At 39.8% G+C, this 21,031-nt stretch overlaps 1 protein-coding gene across 8 annotated transcripts in view; it reads right to left on the bottom strand.

The window, feature by feature from the left end:
• The window catches only part of scube1 (signal peptide, CUB domain, EGF-like 1), a 224,172-nt gene that overhangs the window by 12,454 nt on the left and 190,687 nt on the right, over nucleotides 1–21,031 (bottom strand). For all 8 annotated transcript variants that reach the window (XM_069903410.1, XM_069903409.1, XM_069903408.1 and 5 more), the window contains 5 exons: nucleotides 17,197–17,316; nucleotides 15,858–15,950; nucleotides 14,363–14,479; nucleotides 11,957–12,115; nucleotides 1,149–1,349 (listed from right to left, as the gene is read on the bottom strand). In XM_069903410.1, the coding sequence (XP_069759511.1) occupies nucleotides 1,149–1,349; nucleotides 11,957–12,115; nucleotides 14,363–14,479; nucleotides 15,858–15,950; nucleotides 17,197–17,316 (690 nt within the window). The remainder of the gene's footprint in view (nucleotides 1–1,148; nucleotides 1,350–11,956; nucleotides 12,116–14,362; nucleotides 14,480–15,857; nucleotides 15,951–17,196; nucleotides 17,317–21,031) is intronic.

Below are 21,031 nucleotides of genomic sequence, written 5' to 3'. Positions count from 1 at the left end.
TTTCTCCAAAAGGTTGGTTTGCTTCCTGACAAAAAAAATTGAGCATTATGACAAACAAATTCAAGATAAACACAAAGATAATTTCAGATTTGCTGTATCACACACAAAGTTGAAGAAGTATTCAATTAACTTTTATTCAATTTATCATCAAATGTATACTTGCCAAAAATGTAACAGAATGTATCACAGCTGTTGCGATATTGACAAGACATTTCTGCTGCATTAAATCTTCTTGAAGACAATAAATGCTATTGCCTGAAATGCATGTGCATCATGTCAATGTAATGCACAACATCTGTATATGTGACCTGCTTTTATAGCCTGTCTGCATCGAACCTGACTAAGCATACCCAGGCCTAAGACAAATGCTTGGTCTGACCAAAACAGCTTGCTTTGTGGACACTATACTAGTTGACTTAAAATATGACAGGAGATCACAAAATGTTATATATATTTTTTTAAAAGTATTAAAAAAATTAAGGTGATTTTGTGATCAGCAGCCCAAAATCCATAAAGTGCACTCAAGTGTTCAGGAAGCAAAATCTTCATTGTTCAGTGATATCAAAAAATGCCAGAAACAGGCAGCAGTTGAGGAAGAATCTGTGTGTGGATAGAAAAAAAAATTAACATTTCAGGCCAATGGCTCGTCATCAGAAATGGAGAAGTGAAAGAACCAATGAAGGTGGCAAAATCAAACAGAAGGAATATCTGCAATAGAGTGCATAATAGAGGAATTGAAACTAAAATATCCAAAACATTTGTAGAAAGAAAAAAAGATGATTATCTGAACATGTTGAATTCAATGTTGAGATATTGTAGGGGCCAAGGACAGTGAGGTCAGAGTGGGATGGAAAAGTGAGTGGTGGCTAGAAACTTATCCTTATAGATTAAACAGAAACATTCAACTTATTAATGACATTAATATGAATGCAGGACTTATGATTAATAAGATTGCAAATGATATGTAAATTGGTGGTGTGGTCAAAGAAAAAAAGGTCATATGAAGATCCTTCAACTTGTTAAACTATCCACAGATCTTGCTCAACTTGCTATGTCCAGTATTTTATTACAATGTGGTTGGGAACATCTCAATTAGATTGCATAATTTCAGTTCATAATGGTTTATCCACACTTGGAATGATACTTACTGCATTTCCCATCCTGGAGCACCTGACCTGTGCTGCACATCTGGTTTTCATGCATTTTTGCCGGTTTCTGGGCAACTTCATATTCTGTCCCAGAAAACTGAATATAAAATTGTTGTTTATTAATTGACTTCCTTAATGTTTTAATTGCTGTCTGAAGTTTTTGTTCCATCCTCTTGCGTACACATTCCACGTTGCATGAATCTGAGGAAGAAAACATTACACATTGTTTTGGTTGGTTGATTTATTTATAATGCCTGCATTTTTCTATTTTAGAGAACAGAAATTCTAAAAGCATGGGATGGGTACAGTTTAATGAAACAATCCTTTGGTGACAGAGGGACAGCAATGAATCCTAGTAATTGTGAAATCATTCTGTAGTGAAACTGAAATAATTTTCACTTCTAAGAATATGAATATTTATCTATCTATCCTTTTATATTTTTTAATTCTCTTTCAATCTTGGCATATAGTGGTAATTTAATGTATTCTCTTGCAGCTTGTTTGGCTGCAGCAAGTAAGAATTTCAGTGCTTCTGTGCATTGTACTTATGTATATGACGATAAACTCTTTACTCAATCCAACACTCCACGTGAGACATCATGTTTATATTGCAATGGTTTGGATTGGAGCCGCTTAGGGAGTGTCAGATGAAGTGCTGCTTTTCAAAGTTTTTCTTCCAGTCTGCAGGAAATAGCTCAGCATCAACTGGGCAAAGTTGAGAAGTTCATTGAGCAAGTGGATGCTTGCAGAAAGAGCAGTTCCCTCCAAGTACCAAAAGAATAATGGGAGAGGTTTTGAACAAATTTTTAAAATAATTCTCCAAGTTGTGAGGCCAAGGAATTACTCATTGGGAACAAACCTGGCCTGTTTGATAATGAGAATGGAAGGAAGTTCATGTGAAGTATTAGCACGGGGATGGGTCACTTGTTTCAAATGGCCTGTTTTTGTTCTGTAAATAGCTGTCAATAATTGTTATGCAATTTCCAGATTCATCAGCAGGGGGAGCTGGGGAGCTGATTAGTGAACGTGTGTCAGACCATCCAATCGCATAGCTGAAGGACACATGATCTTTATCAGTTTGAACTCATTTGGACTTTAATTGCCACATGTCAAACTATCACCATACCAAACGATTACACTGACAAACAAAAATGCAGAGCTTGCACAACTGAATGTCACGTCTCAGTCAGTTCAGTGTTTCAATGGCCAGTTCTTTGGAGAAAGTGTATTTTTTCTGAGGCTAATTCATAATTTTCTTAGCATATTTTTTAATATTTTCTTTCCCAAATAATACTGAGAAGAGAGGACCAGATCAATTAACATTAGAGTGGGAATGACTGAGAACTACTGTTGACGATGCATAAAGTTCTAAAATACCAAGTTCATAAGTTTTTCCTTCTCTTTTCATTTTATCAACTTTGTTATAATTGGGATATATTGAAGGATCATTTCCCAGAGTGAATTTTCCCTCTCCCTATTTCTTTTAGATTACCAGTATCTTCACAATTTTATCACAGTAATCTTTTCCCTCCTGCTACTTAAAATATTCTTTTTGATGACTATCGAACCCCTAATTACTTGTTCTAAAATACATAAAAAGAGTAATGGGTACCTCACGGCACTACAACATGAATTTCATTTGGCCATATCCTTGTGCACATGGACAATCAAATAAAAGAAAAATCACCTTTTTTGACATTCATAGAGGATTCTGTAAGTTTATGTAGCAACTATTGCACATTTACAAATTTGTATATTTATTTAACCCCAGAAAATTGTTATACACACACACACACACACACACACACACACACACACAGAAAGTCAGACATATGCTTTAAAAAATCTTTTGGAAAAGAGTCAAATTACTGCTACCAATGTAGCTGGGCTCTGCAAACCACTTTTCTGCAACAGAATCAAATAGGTCAGTAACTGTGCTTGATCCACGTGTAATAATTTATTGGAGAAAATCCGACAAAGACGCCAGAAATGACGAAACGTAGAAGAATAGAGCAGTACTGCATAAGGACAGGTTCTTCAGCCCACATGCTCCCATTGATCAGGATGTTAGATTAATCTAATTTCATCTGTCTGCACATGGTCTGTATTCTACTATACTCTGCACGGTCATACTAAATGTTTCTGAAATATTTATATTTGCTCTATTACTTTCCCTGGCAGTATGTTTGAAGCCTCTATCTCTCTATGTGTATTAAATGCAACTTAAGTCTCTTCAATCTGAGGCGCCTGCAAGCTCACACCAAGACACAAGAGAAACTTGTCCGTGAACTACTCTTTGCAGATGATGCCGCTTTAGTTGCCCATTCAGAGCCAGCTCTTCAGCGCTTGACGTCCTGCTTTGCGGAAACTGCCAAAATGTTTGGCCTGGAAGTCAGCCTGAAGAAAACTGAGGTCCTCCATCAGCCAGCTCCCCACCATGACTACCAGCCCCCCCACATCTCCATCGGGCACACAAAACTCAAAACGGTCAACCAGTTTACCTATCTCGGCTGCACCATTTCATCAGATGCAAGGATCGACAATGAGATAGACAACAGACTCGCCAAGGCAAATAGCGCCTTTGGAAGACTACACAAAAGAGTCTGGAAAAACAACCAACTGAAAAACCTCACAAAGATAAGCGTATACAGAGCCGTTGTCATACCCACACTCCTGTTCGGCTCCGAATCATGGGTCCTCTACCGGCACCACCTACGGCTCCTAGAACGCTTCCACCAGCGTTGTCTCTGCTCCATCCTCAACATCCATTGGAGCGCTCACACCCCTAACGTCGAGGTACTCGAGATGGCAGAGGTTGACAGCATCGAGTCCACGCTGCTGAAGATCCAGCTGCGCTGGATGGGTCACGTCTCCAGAATGGAGGACCATCGCCTTCCCAAGATCGTATTATATGGCGAGCTCTCCACTGGCCACCGTGACAGAGGTGCACCAAAGAAAAGGTACAAGGACTGCCTAAAGAAATCTCTTGGTGCCTGCCACATTGACCACCGCCAGTGGGCTGATAACGCCTCAAACCGTGCATCTTGGCGCCTCACAGTTTGGCGGGCAGCAGCCTCCTTTGAAGAAGACCGCAGAGCCCACCTCACTGACAAAAGGCAAAGGAGGAAAAACCCAACACCCAATCCCAACCAACCAATTTTCCCTTGCAACCGCTGCAATCGTGTCTGCCTGTCCCGCATCGGACTGGTCAGCCACAAACGAGCCTGCAGCTGACGTGGACTTTTTACCCCCTCCATAAATCTTCGTCCGCGAAGCCAAGCCAAAGAAAGAAGAAATCTCCTTTAAGCTTTCCCCCCTCACCTTCCGTCAATGCCCTCTAGTATTTGATATCTCCACCATGGGGGAAAAAACTGACAATCTATGCCTCTCATAATTGTGTGAACTTCTAGCAATGGCCTGCAGCCTTTGAATGCCAGAGAAAAATCTAAGTTTTTTCAGCCTCTCCTTATGGCTAATACTCCCTAATCCTAGTAAAGTCCATATAACCATTTACGGAGCGGAAACAGGCCATGTTGGCCTTTTGAGTCCACACCGGTTCACTGATTTTGTGCGCCCTCTTCAGGCAATGGTCCCGATGGGTTTGGCCCTTGAATTCCAACTTCAGTGGCTGAATTCTTGGCAAACTCCAAGAGCCTCTTTTGCAAAACCTCCTTTGGACGCCTGGATGAACTTCTCCAAAGTCTCCACATCCTTCCTGTAGTGTGATGACTATAACTCCACATAATACTCCAAGCTTCATACAATACGCTGATCTACTCATGCTGCCACTTTCAGGGAGATATCTATTTGCACCACCCATACTCCTCAGGATCCTGCCACTTACTGCATACTTGCCTCTTGCATTTGAGCTCCTAAAAAGCAATACCTCACACTTAACTGGATTAAACTCCATCTGCCATTTTTCCACTCAAATTTCAGTTTGATTGATATACTGTTATAAATTTTAGCTTCCTTCCTTGCCATTTACTACACCAATTTTCTTAACATCTGTAGATTTACTGATCTGACCATGTATATTTTACATCCAAATCATTAACATATATTACAAACAGAGGTCTCAGCACTGATTTTTGTGGAGCACTAAATAGTCACAGATCTCAAATCAAAAAACTCTCTACCACTTCCGTCTGTCTTCTATAACCTAGCAAACTTTGGACTCAATTTACCAACTCATAATGGATTCTATGTGAGTTGACTAGCTGACCACGGGGGATCTTGTTGAATACTTTAGTTAAGAGAGTGAGACACGAAAGTCTGCAGACGTTGTGACTGTAGTAAAAACACAGAAGTGCTGGAAGAACTCAGCAGATCTCGCTGTGTCCATAGGAGGTAAAGATATATGACTGATGTTTCAGGCCTAAGCCCTTCTTCAATGCTTTAGTAAAATCCGTGTAAGCAACATTCATTACCCTACCTCCATCAATCAACTTCATCATCACATCCTCAAAAAATCACAACTTTCTGAGACAGTTCTTCCCGCACAAAAAGCCACGCTGAGTATCCCTAATAAGTCCATGCATTTCCAAATGTGAATAATACCTGTCACTGAGAATCTTCTCCAATAATGTCCCTACCACAGACAAAAGACTCACCAGGCTAGAATTTGCTAATATGTATTTATTTTCTTTCTTAAGCTAAGAAACAACATTAGCTATTTGCAATTCCTTTTTTATATTTTTTTTAACCATGAAAACAAGTTTATTTGGATTAAATGGAAAGGAAAGGAAATCTCTCCTCTCTCCATTCTACATGTCTCTGCAACAAGAAAAATGTAAATTTGCATGCTCCAAGTAGGACAGGAGCATAGGTCAACCAAGCACCAGAGAGTTATCTGCAGCTGGGATGAAAAACGTCCCCATAAGCAAAAAAATATTTGATCAATGATTTGGTGTGACAGAAATGAATGAGGAGAAAAGGCCATGCATTGAGTAAAAATTACTCTTGAGCGGAACTTGCTCTTCAAGACTTGTCCTTTCAGAGGAGAAAGCTATCATTATGGTGCCAGCTCCAGGCTGAAATTTTGGAGCTATCTCAACATCTCAAGGTTTTGACATTTGAAAAGAGTATGCTGAAAAAAAAAATCCTTTTAAGCAGCTTATTAAAAAGCAAGTGAATAACTATTTTCCAGTGTACACTGAACCATCTAGTGACCTCACTGGTAAATTCTCTTGTGATGGGTTTTCAAGTTAAGAAATTAGGTACAGAATAAGTTCACACTCTTACAATTCTTTTTCCTCCCATATTAACTACATATTTGCCATCATTTGCAGCCACCTTACATTTTTATGCCCCACCCCAGGATGTTCTGAGATCACACCATTCATGTCTGAACTTGAGGGAAGAAGCCGCAATGCCAAAACCTGCAGGTGGCATAAATCTTGGAGGTGCAGTGGGGCACCCATGGGCTAACGGTAAGGGCATGATACTGAAATGGTTGAGATCTGAACATCAAGGTTATGTGTTTATAATTCATTGAAAATGGCAAGGCAAGTTGAGAATGTATTTAGCTTTATATTAAAAGAGGAAGAATACAAGAGGAAGACAATCAAAATAGACATTTATAAAATACTAATGGAGTTATAACCAAGTTTTGGGTGCCATTGCAAAAGATGTAGAGAGGGTAAAGAAGAGATTTCTTAAGAATTATTCCTGGTGTGGGAACTTTGGCTGTTAGGATAGGCTGGAGAAGCTAAAAACATAGGAATCATCAGGAGATTCAACATGGGAACGAGCTCTTTCACCCACTGGGTAGCCCCCAACCATCAAGCACCTACATCAATTGCACTTTGTTCTCCTGGAATTTGCATCAGCCCCAGATTCTATCACATACCTACAGGCTGGGAACAATTGCTGTCAACAAACCCTCACATTGTTGGGATGTGGGTGGAAAATGGAGTACGAGGAGACCCATGTCATCATGGGTAAGCGTGTAATTCTCATCCAGAGAGCTTGAGAGATCAGGATTGAATCTGAAAGGCTGGAACTGTGAGGCTACATATCTTCTCGCTTTGGTTGTGATAGAGGTATTTAAAACCATGAAGGAATAGACAGAATAGAGAGAGAGAAACGGTGCCCATTGGTAGAATAGTCAAAGGTGAGGACACATAGAGTAAAGATCATTTCTAAAATAGCCAAAGATATGAGGGAAAATTCATTTATCGAAGAATACTTCATATTTAAGGCACTGTCTTTGCTTGCAGTGCAGGCACTTTAATTGAAGTGCTTATAAAAGGAGTCAAATATGACTTCAAAAGGAAAGAAAAAATGCAGAGCTATGGAGGAGGCAGAGGGCAAACGAGCAGGAATTACTCCTCTACAGAGCTAACAGAGCAGAATAATCTCCTTCCCTGCTTTGACCATTCTTTGATGCTATATTACTTGAAAAGGCCATCCTCTTACCCTAATCTTCTACATAGTCTTCCTGCTGCTGCAGAGTGCAGCCAGCCAGATGTGCACAACAAAGTCCTACCAACAGGAACATGATGCTAACTAGAATATCTCTTCTGGTGACATTGATTATAAAACTGTCCTCCCTACATATGGAAGAACTGCATTGTATTTTTTCAACATTTTCCATTTCCCAGGTATTTTAGTCATGTTCAAACTTATTGTCAGAGTTCATACACATGCAATCCTGAGATATCTTTTCTGGGTGGTCTTTGCAGAATTTCTACTTATTGGGAACAGGAAACTGCGCTCAAGAAAAAGCAAAAAATGTAAAATAAACTGACTGTGCAAATGCAGAAGAAAATATTCAGTAACAATGTGCAAAGTAAAGGGACTTAAATGAGTCTCTAATTAAGTCTGTTAAGGAGTCTGATGCTGGAGGGGTAGCAACTGTTCCTGATCTGGTGGTACGATTCTTGTGGCACCTATATCTCTTTCCTGATAGCAGCAGAGAGAACAGAGCATGTTCTAGGTGGAGAGAATCCTTGATGATTGCTGCGGCAGCGCACCATACAGATTTTTTCGATGGTGGGGAGAGTTTTTACCCATGATGCATTGAGCTGTGTCTGCCAGCTTTTGCAGTGTTTTTCACTCAGAGGTATAGGTACTCGCCAAGGCAAATAGCGCCTTTGGAAGACTACACAAAAGAGTCTGGAAAAACAACCAACTGAAAAACCTCACAAAGATAAGCGTATACAGAGCCGTTGTCATACCCACACTCCTGTTCGGCTCCGAATCATGGGTCCTCTACCGGCATCACCTATTGCTCCTAGAACGCTTCCACCAGCGTTGTCTCTGCTCCATCCTCAACATTCATTGGAGCGCCTTCATCCCTAACATCGAAGTACTCGAGATGGCAGGGGCCGACAGCATTGAGTCCACGCTGCTGAAGATCCAGCTGCGCTGGGTGGGTCACGTCTCCAGAATGGAGGACCATCGCCTTCCCAAGATCGTGTTATATGGCGAGCTCTCCACTGGCCACCGTGATAGAGGTGCACCAAAGAAGAGGTACAAGGACTGCCTAAAGAAATCTCTTGGTGCCTGCCACATTGACCATCGCCAGTGGGCTAATATCGCCTCAAACCGTACATCTTGGCGCCTCACAGTTTGGCGGGCAGCAACCTCCTTTGAAGAAGACCGCAGAGCCCACCTCACTGACAAAAGACAAAGGAGGAAAAACCCAACACCCAACCCCAACCCACCAATTTTCCCCTGCAACCGTGTCTGCCTGTCCCGCATCGGACTTGTCAGCCACAAACGAGCCTGCAGCTGACGTGGACATTTATCCCCTCCATAAACCTTTGTCCGTGAAGCCAAGCCAAAGAAAGAAAGAATAGGTGTCCCTATATCAGTCTGTGATGGAACCGGTCAGGAAACTTTCCACTACACATCTGTAGAAGTTTGTCGAGGTTTCTGATGTCCAGTCAAACCTCTGCAAACTCCTGAAGGAGTAGAGGCATTATTTATTACTGTCTTCATTGCGAGCAAAAACAGTGCCTCAAACATTAAATATTCACAGGTAAAAGAATTTATCCTCATATCTTTGGCTATTTTGAAAATCAGCTTTTTCCTTGTTTGTTGTGGGTCCACCATTCAGCCAAGTTTTCAATCTCCCTCCTGTATGCTGACTCATCACCCATTTTATACAGCCCACTACCATGGAATCATCCGCAAATTTGTAGATGGTGTGGTGATAAGAAGCCATGCAGTCTTAGGTGTAAAGCAAGTAGAGCAGGAGCTAAGTAAATAGCCTTCTGGTGCTGATGGAGTTTGCAGAGGAGATGGTTTTGCCAATTCGCACTGATTGGAGACTAGAGGTGAGGAAATCCAGAATCCAAATGCATTGAGAATCAGGTCTTGAAGTTTGCTGATCAGTTTTGAGGTGATAATAGTGTTGAATGCTGAATTGTAGTCAATGAAGAGCATCCTGATTTATGCATTGTTACTGTCCAGGTATTCCAGGGTTTTGCGTAGAGCCAGTGAAATGGCATCTGCCATTGACCTACCTATTGCTGTGGTAGGCAAATTGGAACGGATCCATGTCGCCACTCGGACAGGAGCTGATCCGTTTCAACACCAGCCTCTCAAAACACTTTGCTATTGTGGATGCGTGTGCCACTGGTCAGTAGTCAGGTTATTTAGGCATTTATCTAATGCCTTTTGAGTGAGCAGTTCTGCCATGTGATCTCATCTCTATTTTACAGCCTGAATTGAGCCTGAATTATATGACGGCATCCTTGGAGTTGACATAGCGGTAAATCAGTTTGGAAATATTGCTATTAAATGTTCCTACTACATGAATGACCACTTGTGATCTTTTAAAATATTTCTTCTGATATATTTATAATAACAAATGTATCTATCAACCACCTTTGATCTCTGATTTTACAGTACAATGTTGTATGCAAAATGATGACAAACTGCAGACATTTTTTTGAAAGCCATATACATCTTGAAGTGACTCTTTCCTAAAAGGGAAGTAAAGTCTGAAAATTGTTCAAGCCTATTGGTTAATTAATTTCACATTATTTTAGGTTTTTTTCAAAATGGATCTTACCTCTCAGTCATTTGAATGGTGTATCTCATAGAGTCCTTCAATTAGTGTTCTACCTTTGCCACATATAACAAGATTGATCATCCTCAAACAGTCTGGAGATTATAACCGAGTCATCTGACTCTATAATTGACACTCACGTTGGAATGCAAGTACATATTTCTCCTCCCATTCCAGATTGCAGAGGAGACATTCTAAACAACAGGGTTATTCCTTGAATGAGCCAGGGGAAAAGAAACCTTATTTATGTGCAAACCATGGTGACTAGGGAGATGTACAACTCCAAGCAGCATGTGCTACAGAAATTGAGTCACTCCTAGACTCGATCTCAATTCAGACCATTCCCCAGGGAAAGATCAAAACAAATCACAGCCTATTTCAAAGGTTTCTGAGGTTAAAAAAAAATCTTGTACATCCCTTGGTGTAAAATCAAGAATCACAAAAAAGCTTTCCATACATGAAAAAGAGAATACTTTGAATGAAATGAATTTCTCTGTAATTGCCCTCCTTATTAAATCAATGAATTCCTCACAGAGCCACAATGGTCTAGAGCAGGGGTGTCAAACTCAAATTCACGGAGGGCCAAAATTAAAAACTTGGACTAAGTCAAGGGCCGAATATTTATTGAAAATTTTCAACAACATCTGCATGTTTTCTCTTCTTTCAACATATGTAATGTTAAACTTTAGGATATAACTTTAGGAGGATAATGTTACAAGTCAGGAGTAGGTAGCTCAAGTTCACCCTTTGCTTGACCTGAGGGAAACATATTTGGTCCCTGTGGAGATGTAGTCAACATTCACAGGCTGTGTCCATTTTGGCCTGCATCAGGACTCAGCATTTCCTGCTCACTCCTCAGGCTCTAGGCCTCTATTCACCCTCGACCCACCATCCCTCTACCTGACCAGTCCTTTACCCAACCTCTACTCACCCCTCACTCCACTCGCTCTGCCTCTACCCATCCCATCCTATACACGCCCCTCTACTGCCTCTCCCCTCAACCTGTTCCTCCCTCTACCCTCTAATCACCCCTCCCCTACTCGCCCTGCCCCTCCCTTTTTACCTCTTCCCTATCCACCCCTCCTTCTACTCATCCCTCCCTCTAACTGCCCCTCGCACCACCATAACTTCCCCTGCTCATTACTCCTCACCTATACCCTCTGCCCACCCCTGCTTACCCACCCACTCAGGCCCAGCGGGCTGCCGATCAGCCTTTGCGGACAGCCACCATCTCTCTCTTCACGTGCAGAGCCGAACCAGCCGTCCCTGGGGTCCACGCGGGTGCAAGCGCTGAAGGCCGTGGCGACCGGGAGAAGTGCGCTCACGCTGTGGAAGGGCCGTCCGGTGCCAGTCGTGCGGGACTCGCGCTGCCCGGGGGCCGTGCGCAGCCTGCCATGTCCGTCACACCGACAGGAAATCACAGGCGCTCGCCCATCCGGCGCACCGCTCGACAGGTGGGAGAAGTGACTGGTTGTGCGGGGAGCCTTCCAACTGACTTGCCGGCTGATGACATCGACAGACTTCTCATGTTACAATTTCTCGTGTTACAATGGGGAAGGATGTGCAATGAAGGGGGAGGATGGTGGGGATGACATTACCAAAAAACAGCATCGGCTCTCGCTGCAGGGCGGGCCACCTCTAATACATTTTTGAAATGATCTTGCGGGCCAAATATAATTATATCTGGCCCGCGGGCCAGAGGTTGACATGTGTGGTCTAGAGCCTCTAGATGAAGAAGTCCATAGTTTGTGGGACTAATTGCTCTTCAGTTAAAGTGACCACCAACCTGACACCTGCTCGGATTTCATTTCCACCTCGAATTCTGCTGTAATATGCGACACCTCCTTCGATGGTGACTTGCGTCCGCGTCTCCGTTTTTTGGAAGAATCGCACTTCAGGTTTACAAAGGTCACATGGCAGTTGTCTGTACATGGGAAGTGTCCTCCTTTGTGCAAAAGAAATTGAAGTTGAAAAATTAAGAGGTAGCATAAATAAAAACTATATAGACATGACAAAATGTAATAGCAAAGTGGTTGGCAATAAGACATTGAAACTTACACATTTTCAATAGGTATCTTAAACATTGAAGTTTTCCCTTTGATATTTCTATGTAATGTCTAAATGTTGATTAGATAAACCAACACATATTCATCAACTATAGCTAAATCTTACCATGTTTGTTTATCTCTATAGTTGACGATATAAAGATTGCTATGAATATAATAAATAACATTTGCAAAAGAGTAATCTGGAGACTTTCCATGTTTTCATTGGAATTATAAAATTATAGTGAAGATAATATTATTTATTCCAGGCACCTAAAATTAACTTTAGTTTTGGAACATCCAAGTAGAGAGCAAGGCACCTGCCATATAAAGCCAAAGTCTCTAAAGGATGGTGATATTTTTCATTTCCCATTTGGGGACTTTCTAAGGAATGCAAAACAAATCTACAAATTCATTTTATAATCAACCGCATGAATATGTTTGGAACTTTTTGGTCATTTTAATAGCTTTACTGACATTGACATTCAAAATGTGGCATTGTCTTATTCCTTGCTGTGACATATGTGGCATATTAAAATAAACTGCAATATCTAGTAATGGGGACCTGGGTGATTGAAATGGAACTGCCATCACCACTCTCACTGATCAATGACACCATCTGAAGTATGCTTTATACTGTAACGTTTAAGAACAGCTCTGGGTTGCCCTGCTCACAAGTTAAATTTCCTGAATGTGTTCCTGCAATGTGTTACTTGTAAACATTTGGAAGTTGGCAACTTCGAACAGCAATCAATGGAGGTTATGAGCAAAATAATTGTTTTAGAACTAATAAATGATTACATCAATTTATATGAATATGCTGTGAAATAAAAACTCAAATCTACAACTCCTGTCAGCCAATGCTTTGTAATCTTCCCTGCCTTGCCTGTCTCTTAAACAAAATGATTGTATCTGGTTCTCCCATCTCCTCTGACAGCAAAGTCCAGATGTCAACCACCCTCTGCAGAAAAGAATAGAATGTTTAAAAAATTGTTATTCCTCTTACTTGAACACATGTCCTCTCTTTTTTAAAAATGTCTAAAGCATGGGAAATTGCAGCATGGTATAACATAATCAACAGCATTAGTTTAAATAATTGTGTCTGATATATTTAGCCTCTTGAATTTATTGATACAAAATATGAAAAATAAGAACTAAGCAATTCAAATAAATAGTCAGTTTATTGGGATGCTTTCATTAAAAGTAAAAGATTTATCAAATTTTCAGAATAGTCCACAGTGGAAGTTCTTTAAGATAACAAACGTTAGAAAAGCATCTGAATGATTGATGTCATTGTCGTGTCATCCAATCAACCAATTATTTGTGGTGGTGATACCAGGAACTCTGAATTGCATTCAAGGTCATTGGATCATTGGTGGTACTCAACCACGGGCTTCACAAAATATCCTCTTGTCTTCCATCTCCTTGAGAGAGTTTGTGAATCAGAGGTGATAATTAGACATCTTTTACCTGATTGGATGAAATTCAATGTCAATCTAATTCACCTGTGCTCTAACTGATTTCTCAGCCCTTTCTAGTTCTCATTTTGGATAAGGTCAACAAACTATATCCTTTGTTTCACAATTACCCAGTTGTATCTGGACAACAGATGGTATGCTGGTTTTCGGATTTCCTAGTGTAAAGATGATTTTGGAACAAAAAAATTATTGGGTGGAGTTGACTTACTCAGCACTTTCGTGAAGTTGGTGCCCGATAGAATTCTGATTTTGCTGAGAAAAACCAAAATATCTTGAAAAGAAACTGATATTTGTAAAAGCTTGATTTTACCAGCATGTTTCATTTAACCAAAAGCTTCTAGCTCAAGAAAGACAATATTTTGTTGAAGTATTCCGTCTATAGTAAAGGATTATTCTGTTGCGGTGGATAAATTCATTTTGGAATTAGAATTGGCAGATTATTCACCATTTTACTGTTCCTTACTTTTATAGATACTTTTGATTTCACCCTCAATCAATATTTTAACTCTTGCTCGCCTACACTGGGAAATTCACCCTCAGCATTAAACTGTTAAGTTCTCAATGACAAAAACATCATTTCTTTGTGACCCTGGAATGCCAATGTACATGTTACATGCAACTGCACAAATATGCCCAATTGCGATTTATATTAATAAAAATATAACATACCTGACATACTTTGCTTCAGACCATCCTTAATCTTTTCCTTAATTCGTGGTCGAAGATGACATTTTGCATCCTTTATCTTGAATCTAGCCTTTTGCTTTATTGGAGGGGCCAAAGGATCTGAAATGAAAAAAAAAAGACATCTTCAGTTATTTATTTCCAAGACTCTAATGGGATAAGGCTAATAGTGAATGTGCCATTTCTAATTTTTGTTGAAAAAGTGATGGTAGGCTTCTACAATGTTTTGGTAAAGTATTCCGACAATAGAGGCTTTTTGGATTTAGACGGAGGAACAATGAGGGAATGACATTTTATTAGGGTGGATTGTGACTTGAAAGAGAGATTGCACATGTCATTCTGGCCATGTGTCTGCTGCTATTGTCATTCCTGACAGCGGTGGTTTTCTGCTTGGAAGATAATGCACGTGAGGTGAATAACTGTAGTACATTATTTAGATGAAATATACTGCAGCTATGGTGGACCAGAGGCAAAAGCAGGGAGAATAAATATTTAGGATATGGATTGAGTGCCATTCATGCAGTCTGCCCTGTCCTGGATGAAGTTAAGGTCGTTGAGCGTCACCAAAGCTAAAAGTCATCTCGCCAAGCAGAGATCACAACCTGTCTGCTGCCTGGGCAAGGCGCCTCATGAATGTTGCTGGCCAAATAAAGTAGAAATTAATACAAAAATATAAAAATTCAAGACCATTATGAAGCTCAAACAAGCTTCATGCTTGGAACCTCAAGTCTCTGCATTTGGCCTGTTCTTTCCCTATTGCCTCAAGTATTTACTAAATGCCCTCTTAAATATTCCTTGATGGGCATTTAGATTGGAGATTACGTACATCTCTTGATTGGATATCGAGGAGAAACGGCAACAGTTACCATTGCCAGCACTTGCCTCAGGAATTTTGCAGTTCCTAAGCAAGATGCATTAGTTGGGGTTTTATCGTCCTTCTTGACAAAATACAAATTAAAAGTTTCCATTTGAGCATTTTGAAATAAAATATGATGTGATTGTGACTGAGTCTTGATTCTGAAACCCTCACACAAAGTTCAAATTTATTGTCAGATTATTTTCATGACATCAATTCTTTTTCCTGTAGGCCAGGTAGATTTTCTACTTATTGGTAATGTAAATTGTACTCAAGATAAAAGATGCATATATGAAAGGGAGAAATATAAACCAAGAAACAAGTCAACATGTTGACTGTGCAACAACAGAAAAAAATCTAATAAAAGGCAAAGTAAAAATCCTTAAATGACTCTCTGGTTGAGTGTTGTTGAGGAGTCTAAATATGAGCAATTTAAAAGAGCAGGGAAGCTAGGAATGGATGTCAAATGATGGCCTTGCCAGCATGTGCTGGAGCATATTAACAATAAATAACTTTCATGACCTAAATCAAATTAGCAAGCAGGGGTTCATCAGCCCTGAGAAATAAAACCTACTCTCTCATTTGTGCACTACGCAATTCATTACACTCCGCCTGGAGGGTTACCTGCACAGCTGGGTAGGGATGCATTTCGTTTCTGTGAAGATTTGGTTGGATGTATTGGTACACCACAACTGAAAGTGTAGCTATTTTCAGAATCTGAATGAAAACAAAGATCGTACGTTAGAGCAAGATTCAACACATCTGTAATTGGAACGTGAACTTAATCTAAATATTACATGAATCCCCTGGGATTCAGCACCTATAGTGATTGTTCGATGCTAGATAAGTTTATTTTCTGGTTGCTTGAGACTTATGATGTCTCACTAATACACTTGGATTAGTTTAAAAGACTAAAGATAAAAATACTAGACTGTACTTACACTGAACAAACTTCACTTGCACTAATATATAAACTTTAAAGCACTTTATTTTCAGTCATGTTCTTTGAAAACATTTAACTGTCGCTGCATCTGTGGGTTCCTCCCCCTCCATGGAACCCCCCGACAGACGAACAATAACCTTATAGATAATTAACTCCATTCCCCCTCCAAGTTTACATATAAAGACTCTGACCGGGGCCATTCTTACTAAGCAGGGATAAGGAGACACGTTAAGAGAGTCACCCCAACGCCAAGTGGCATTAACCAGCCCTTCACCCTGGATGATGCCATTTTATTCAAACACCAGCCTTATTTAAACTTTATTCAAACAGCTGTTGCGAGCAAAGCATGACCAAGGCACTCCGCTGGCTGAATATGTGCTCCCATCTTCACCAAAGGTTTATGTGTTAATTCAGAAAACATATACTTTTACAATTTTAAACTTAAATACTTTTTACCTTTTAATTTATTCTTATTTATTTTTATTTATTTATTTCTGTGATTTTATTTTTGCTGGTTGCTTGAATTCCCAATACCAGGAGTTTTATGGTATTAAGTTTAGTTGCCAATTGCTCTGTTTCTGCACCTGTTTACTTGCATATAAACTTCCCTCTCCCATCCAAATAGAGAGCACAGATAATTTAGCAGTCCCCTACCTTATTGCTGTTAAGCTGTTCATTAAAAAAAGCATGCAATTTCATACCCTATGTTGCAAAACAAATCTCACAATTGTACGTAGTGCATTTACAAAACTGGTATCTCTGATATTCCAATTTTTCCGTTTGAAATTAATTTACTCAGATAAATTCTTATTATAAGTATTTAGTTCTATGAAGTTCTCATCAGGTATCATCTTTCTTACTTCCCAATTCCCATTTAGATTCTGCTCTGACAAAGAAAATACATTTGAAAACCCTCCTTTTATCTAAATAATTTCATGCATTTCTTCTGAACTTACATTAAAAATCATTCACTTTCCCCACAATCGTATTCACATAATTCTTTAGAAATGGAATGCTGACCTGCCATGAAAAGTGCCTTTGATGGGCAAGACAGAGAGCAGCTTTCTACTCCCCCACTCTTGCTGCAGATCAGCTGGACTTTGCGTGTAACCTTGGCATTTCGGACACACTTCACTGCCTCTGAGGGAGAAAGAATCATTGATTAGAAACCAAGAATGAAATGGTCAACACGTGAATTCTGTACCTGGTTGAGGCAACAGAAAAGATTAAAATACAATCATAGTTGATGGCAAATTTGTTATTGGAGAGATGGAAAAAGGAAAGTCCAAAGTATGTAATTATCTAGTCAAAATCAAAAATATTATGGTGTTTTCACATCCCCAAGACACACGTCATCAAAATTATTTGCACATTTTAGCACTTTCGGTGCAAGTTTCCCAGGCTGCTTCATAACCTTTTGGATAAAGTTTGAGAAGCAAAGATAGAGTAAAACAAGGAAGATTACCAAAGATGAATCCTTGAGTAATTGTTCAGGGACAGAAGCAGATCTTGCAAATGCCAACATTTTAGGCCAAAATAAGTAAAGTCCTAAAATAAACACGATCCTCTGGCTGACTGAGGAAATGACAGACATCAACAAACCTTAGATTTTAAATTTTAATTCGTAAATTGGTTTTGAATGGGCAGAAAAATGATGCGCAATGATTTATAATGCGGAGAAATAGATACACTTATTGAATTGAAGCAATAGCTTTGAAACACTGTTTACAACAGATTTTGATCCAGTTCTGAACTTTGTAGAGAAAACCTTTTGAAATCACTTTGTGGCTGCTCTCATCCTGTATTTCATCTTCAGATTTTTCATATATTTGTTTTAAATCATCTTAGAATGCGGCTCTTTACTGAGATGTCAATGACCTATGCATGAAGTTGCAAAGAAGCAAGGGGTCTGACATTTGGAATGCGAGCCTTCAAAAATGTTTGGCAAAATCAAAAACAAAGTAAAATTAATTGAGAAGCAGATGGCAGAAAAAGTACATGGCATTCTTGAAATATGATCAATAAAAAGTGAAACCAATTAGAGGGGGAACTATATATTGAAATTATATTATATAATTCAATCAATTTTATAGGTGTTTTGCTCCATTTCTTTTTGGTGCATGGTCTTGAATAGTGAATAAATTGGAAGTTCCTCATTCAGAGGCATTTGGAAAGTGTTCTTTATTTCACTGCTTCTTTTTAAAATGAGGTATATTGATGCTGTTCAAGGATATGATGTCAGTGCAAGGAAATGCAATATTTCTTACTTAAAGCATTCAGTGTTGGCGTCAGACAAGCAGGATGTGCAAAGACAAATAAAACTGATGGCCATTTTCCAAGAGCTACTAAAATTGGATTTTTCCTGAGTTTTTCAGACCTTGTATTCATACTATACCTATGTGACATTTTCCATATCCCAATTTGCCATTTACCAAGCTGTGCTCAATTACAAATACAATTGTGCTGGTTTTAAATTTCTCTAACTTATTTTGCATTTAGATTAATAGAAAATAAAGGCAGACCAACCATTCAAGCAGAGCCCATCTTCCCCAGATTTGCATGCCCCCATTTTGAGACTGACAATAACAAAGGGAATGGGAAACAATCCCATATATATATATTTGACAATAATTAAATGGATGAAAATGGAAAATTCAGTGAGAAGAATAAGAACATGAGAAACAAAAACGTGAAGTACTTCTCTTGGGACACTGACATCTCTCCTGGTTTAATAGCATTCAGGTTGGATAATCACAATCTCCAATCTTCCTATTTACAGAAAAAGCACAGGTAGATGCCAGGACACCATTGAAGGCATTGCCTGAATAAGATCACACCATGCATCAACAGTCTCAGAAGATTGAGAACCTTTTTGAAATGACTCCCAAATTACATTTTATTTTCATTCTAAAATAGCACCTGGCCTGTTTTGTTCTTCAAATAAGCTTAATAACTGTGCATTATAGCAGAATATCCATAATGATAGCAGCCACTTGCATTTATGTAACTTCCTTAATATGATTTGATTATATCAAGATGACACAGTGATAAAATAGATAGTTATGGCCGGTATTCTGTGCAGAAAGTTTAACACACGAGGTGACTGGGTGTGAGATTTTTTTTTCACACATCTTTGTTAATTTCACTGGTGTGAAATAACTGCACCAGCTTGGAAAACTTAACGATACAAGAATACTGTGTCGCACTCATTACCAAGCCTGGTTGGATTATACTTACCGTGGAAAAGTGAAATCGAGTCAGAGAATCTGTCGGTATCCCACTGTTTGGTTGCAGTTAATTGGTGATTTTTAAAAAAAATATGGAGCAAATGCACTTGGGACATGGTGGGACAATGTCCTGGATTGTGTCTTACAAAGGAGAGGGCAAGAAAGAAATGGGGTGGTGAAATTTTCCTGCCCGATTCACTGGGAAGAAAAGACCTCCAGTTTTTTATGAATAAAATGGAAGTCGATGAGTTCAGTTGGTGTAAGTAATGCTGTAGCTCTGATCAGTACTAAACAGGTAAAGAAAGCCCCTACTTCCTCAGGAGTTTGCGGAGGAGCTAGTGGAGTTGTTCAAGTGAACCGGTATGGACTTGAAGGGCCGACATGGCCTGTTTCCGTGCTGTCAACGGTTATATGGTTATATGGTAAGTGTATTTTCTTGAGACGATGTTTTGACCTAACCACTAGGGGGCGGCATATTCAAACTTTAGCTGGTCGCTTGAATTCCAAATAACAGGGATTTTACTGTATTATATTTCTTCTTTTTCTTTGGCTTGGCTTCGCGGACGAAGATTTATGGAGGGGGTAAAAGTCCACGTCAGCTGCAGGCTCGTTTGTGGCTGACAAGTCCGATGCGGGACAGGCAGACACGGTTGCAGCGGCTGCAGGGGAAAATTGGTGGGTTGGGGTTGGGTGTTGGGTTTTTCCTCCTTTGCCTTTTGTCAGTGAGGTGGGCTCTGCGGTCTTCTTCAAAGGAGGTTGCTGCCCGCCAAACTGTGAGGCGCCAAGATGCACGGTTTGAGGCGATATCAGCCCACTGGCGGTGGTCAATGTGGCAGGCACCAAGAGATTTCTTTAGGCAGTCCTTGTACCTTTTCTTTGGTGCACCTCTGTCACGGTGGCCAGTGGAGAGCTCGCCATATAACACGATCTTTACACTAACATTTACACTTGGGGCAGCACGGTTGGCCTAGCGGTTAGCACAACACCTTTACAGCGCCAGTGATCAGGACCGGACCAGAGTTCGTGTCCCATGCTGTCTGTAAAGAGTATATTCTCCCCGTGAGGTGCGTGAGTTTTCTCTGGGGGCTCCAGTTTCCTTGCATCTTTCAAAAAAACAAACCAGGGGTATAGGTTAATGGGGTGTAAATTGGACGGCACAGACTCGTGAGCCAAAATGATCTGTTACCGTGCTGCTGCATGTCTAGATTAAGTTCTTTTTTTTTTGCCCTATTGGTACTTATTTTCCATGGTTTTCATTTTAGTTTTTACGATGACTAAAGTATTTCAATGATGCAGCTGAGAATAAAGATCTTTGAATTCATGGTCTTGTTACTACTGCAAAAATTTGTAAAGAAATAATTAATATTTGAGGCCAGAGTGTTGAAGAATGGCTGTGGACAAGAAATCCAGTACATTTCTAATTCCCTGCGCTTTATTTTAATTTATTTCAAAGGAATCTCTTGCAGCATGTGAGATGTAATATATCAGTACATCTGTAAACTTATGCAACATGCTTTTTGTTTAAGTATGAAACTCTCAATTGTGACATTTTTTTCATTTAATTTTGAGCAAATACATGTATTTTGTTCTTACGGATACAGTCAAATAACTTGTAGGTCGAGAAAAAA

Source organism: Narcine bancroftii, chromosome 11 (genome assembly GCF_036971445.1).
Source record: "Narcine bancroftii isolate sNarBan1 chromosome 11, sNarBan1.hap1, whole genome shotgun sequence".
In the NCBI taxonomy this organism is placed as follows: domain Eukaryota; kingdom Metazoa; phylum Chordata; class Chondrichthyes; order Torpediniformes; family Narcinidae; genus Narcine; species Narcine bancroftii.
Note: the sequence above shows the minus strand (reverse complement) of the source record. Positions and strands in the feature narration are given on the sequence as shown.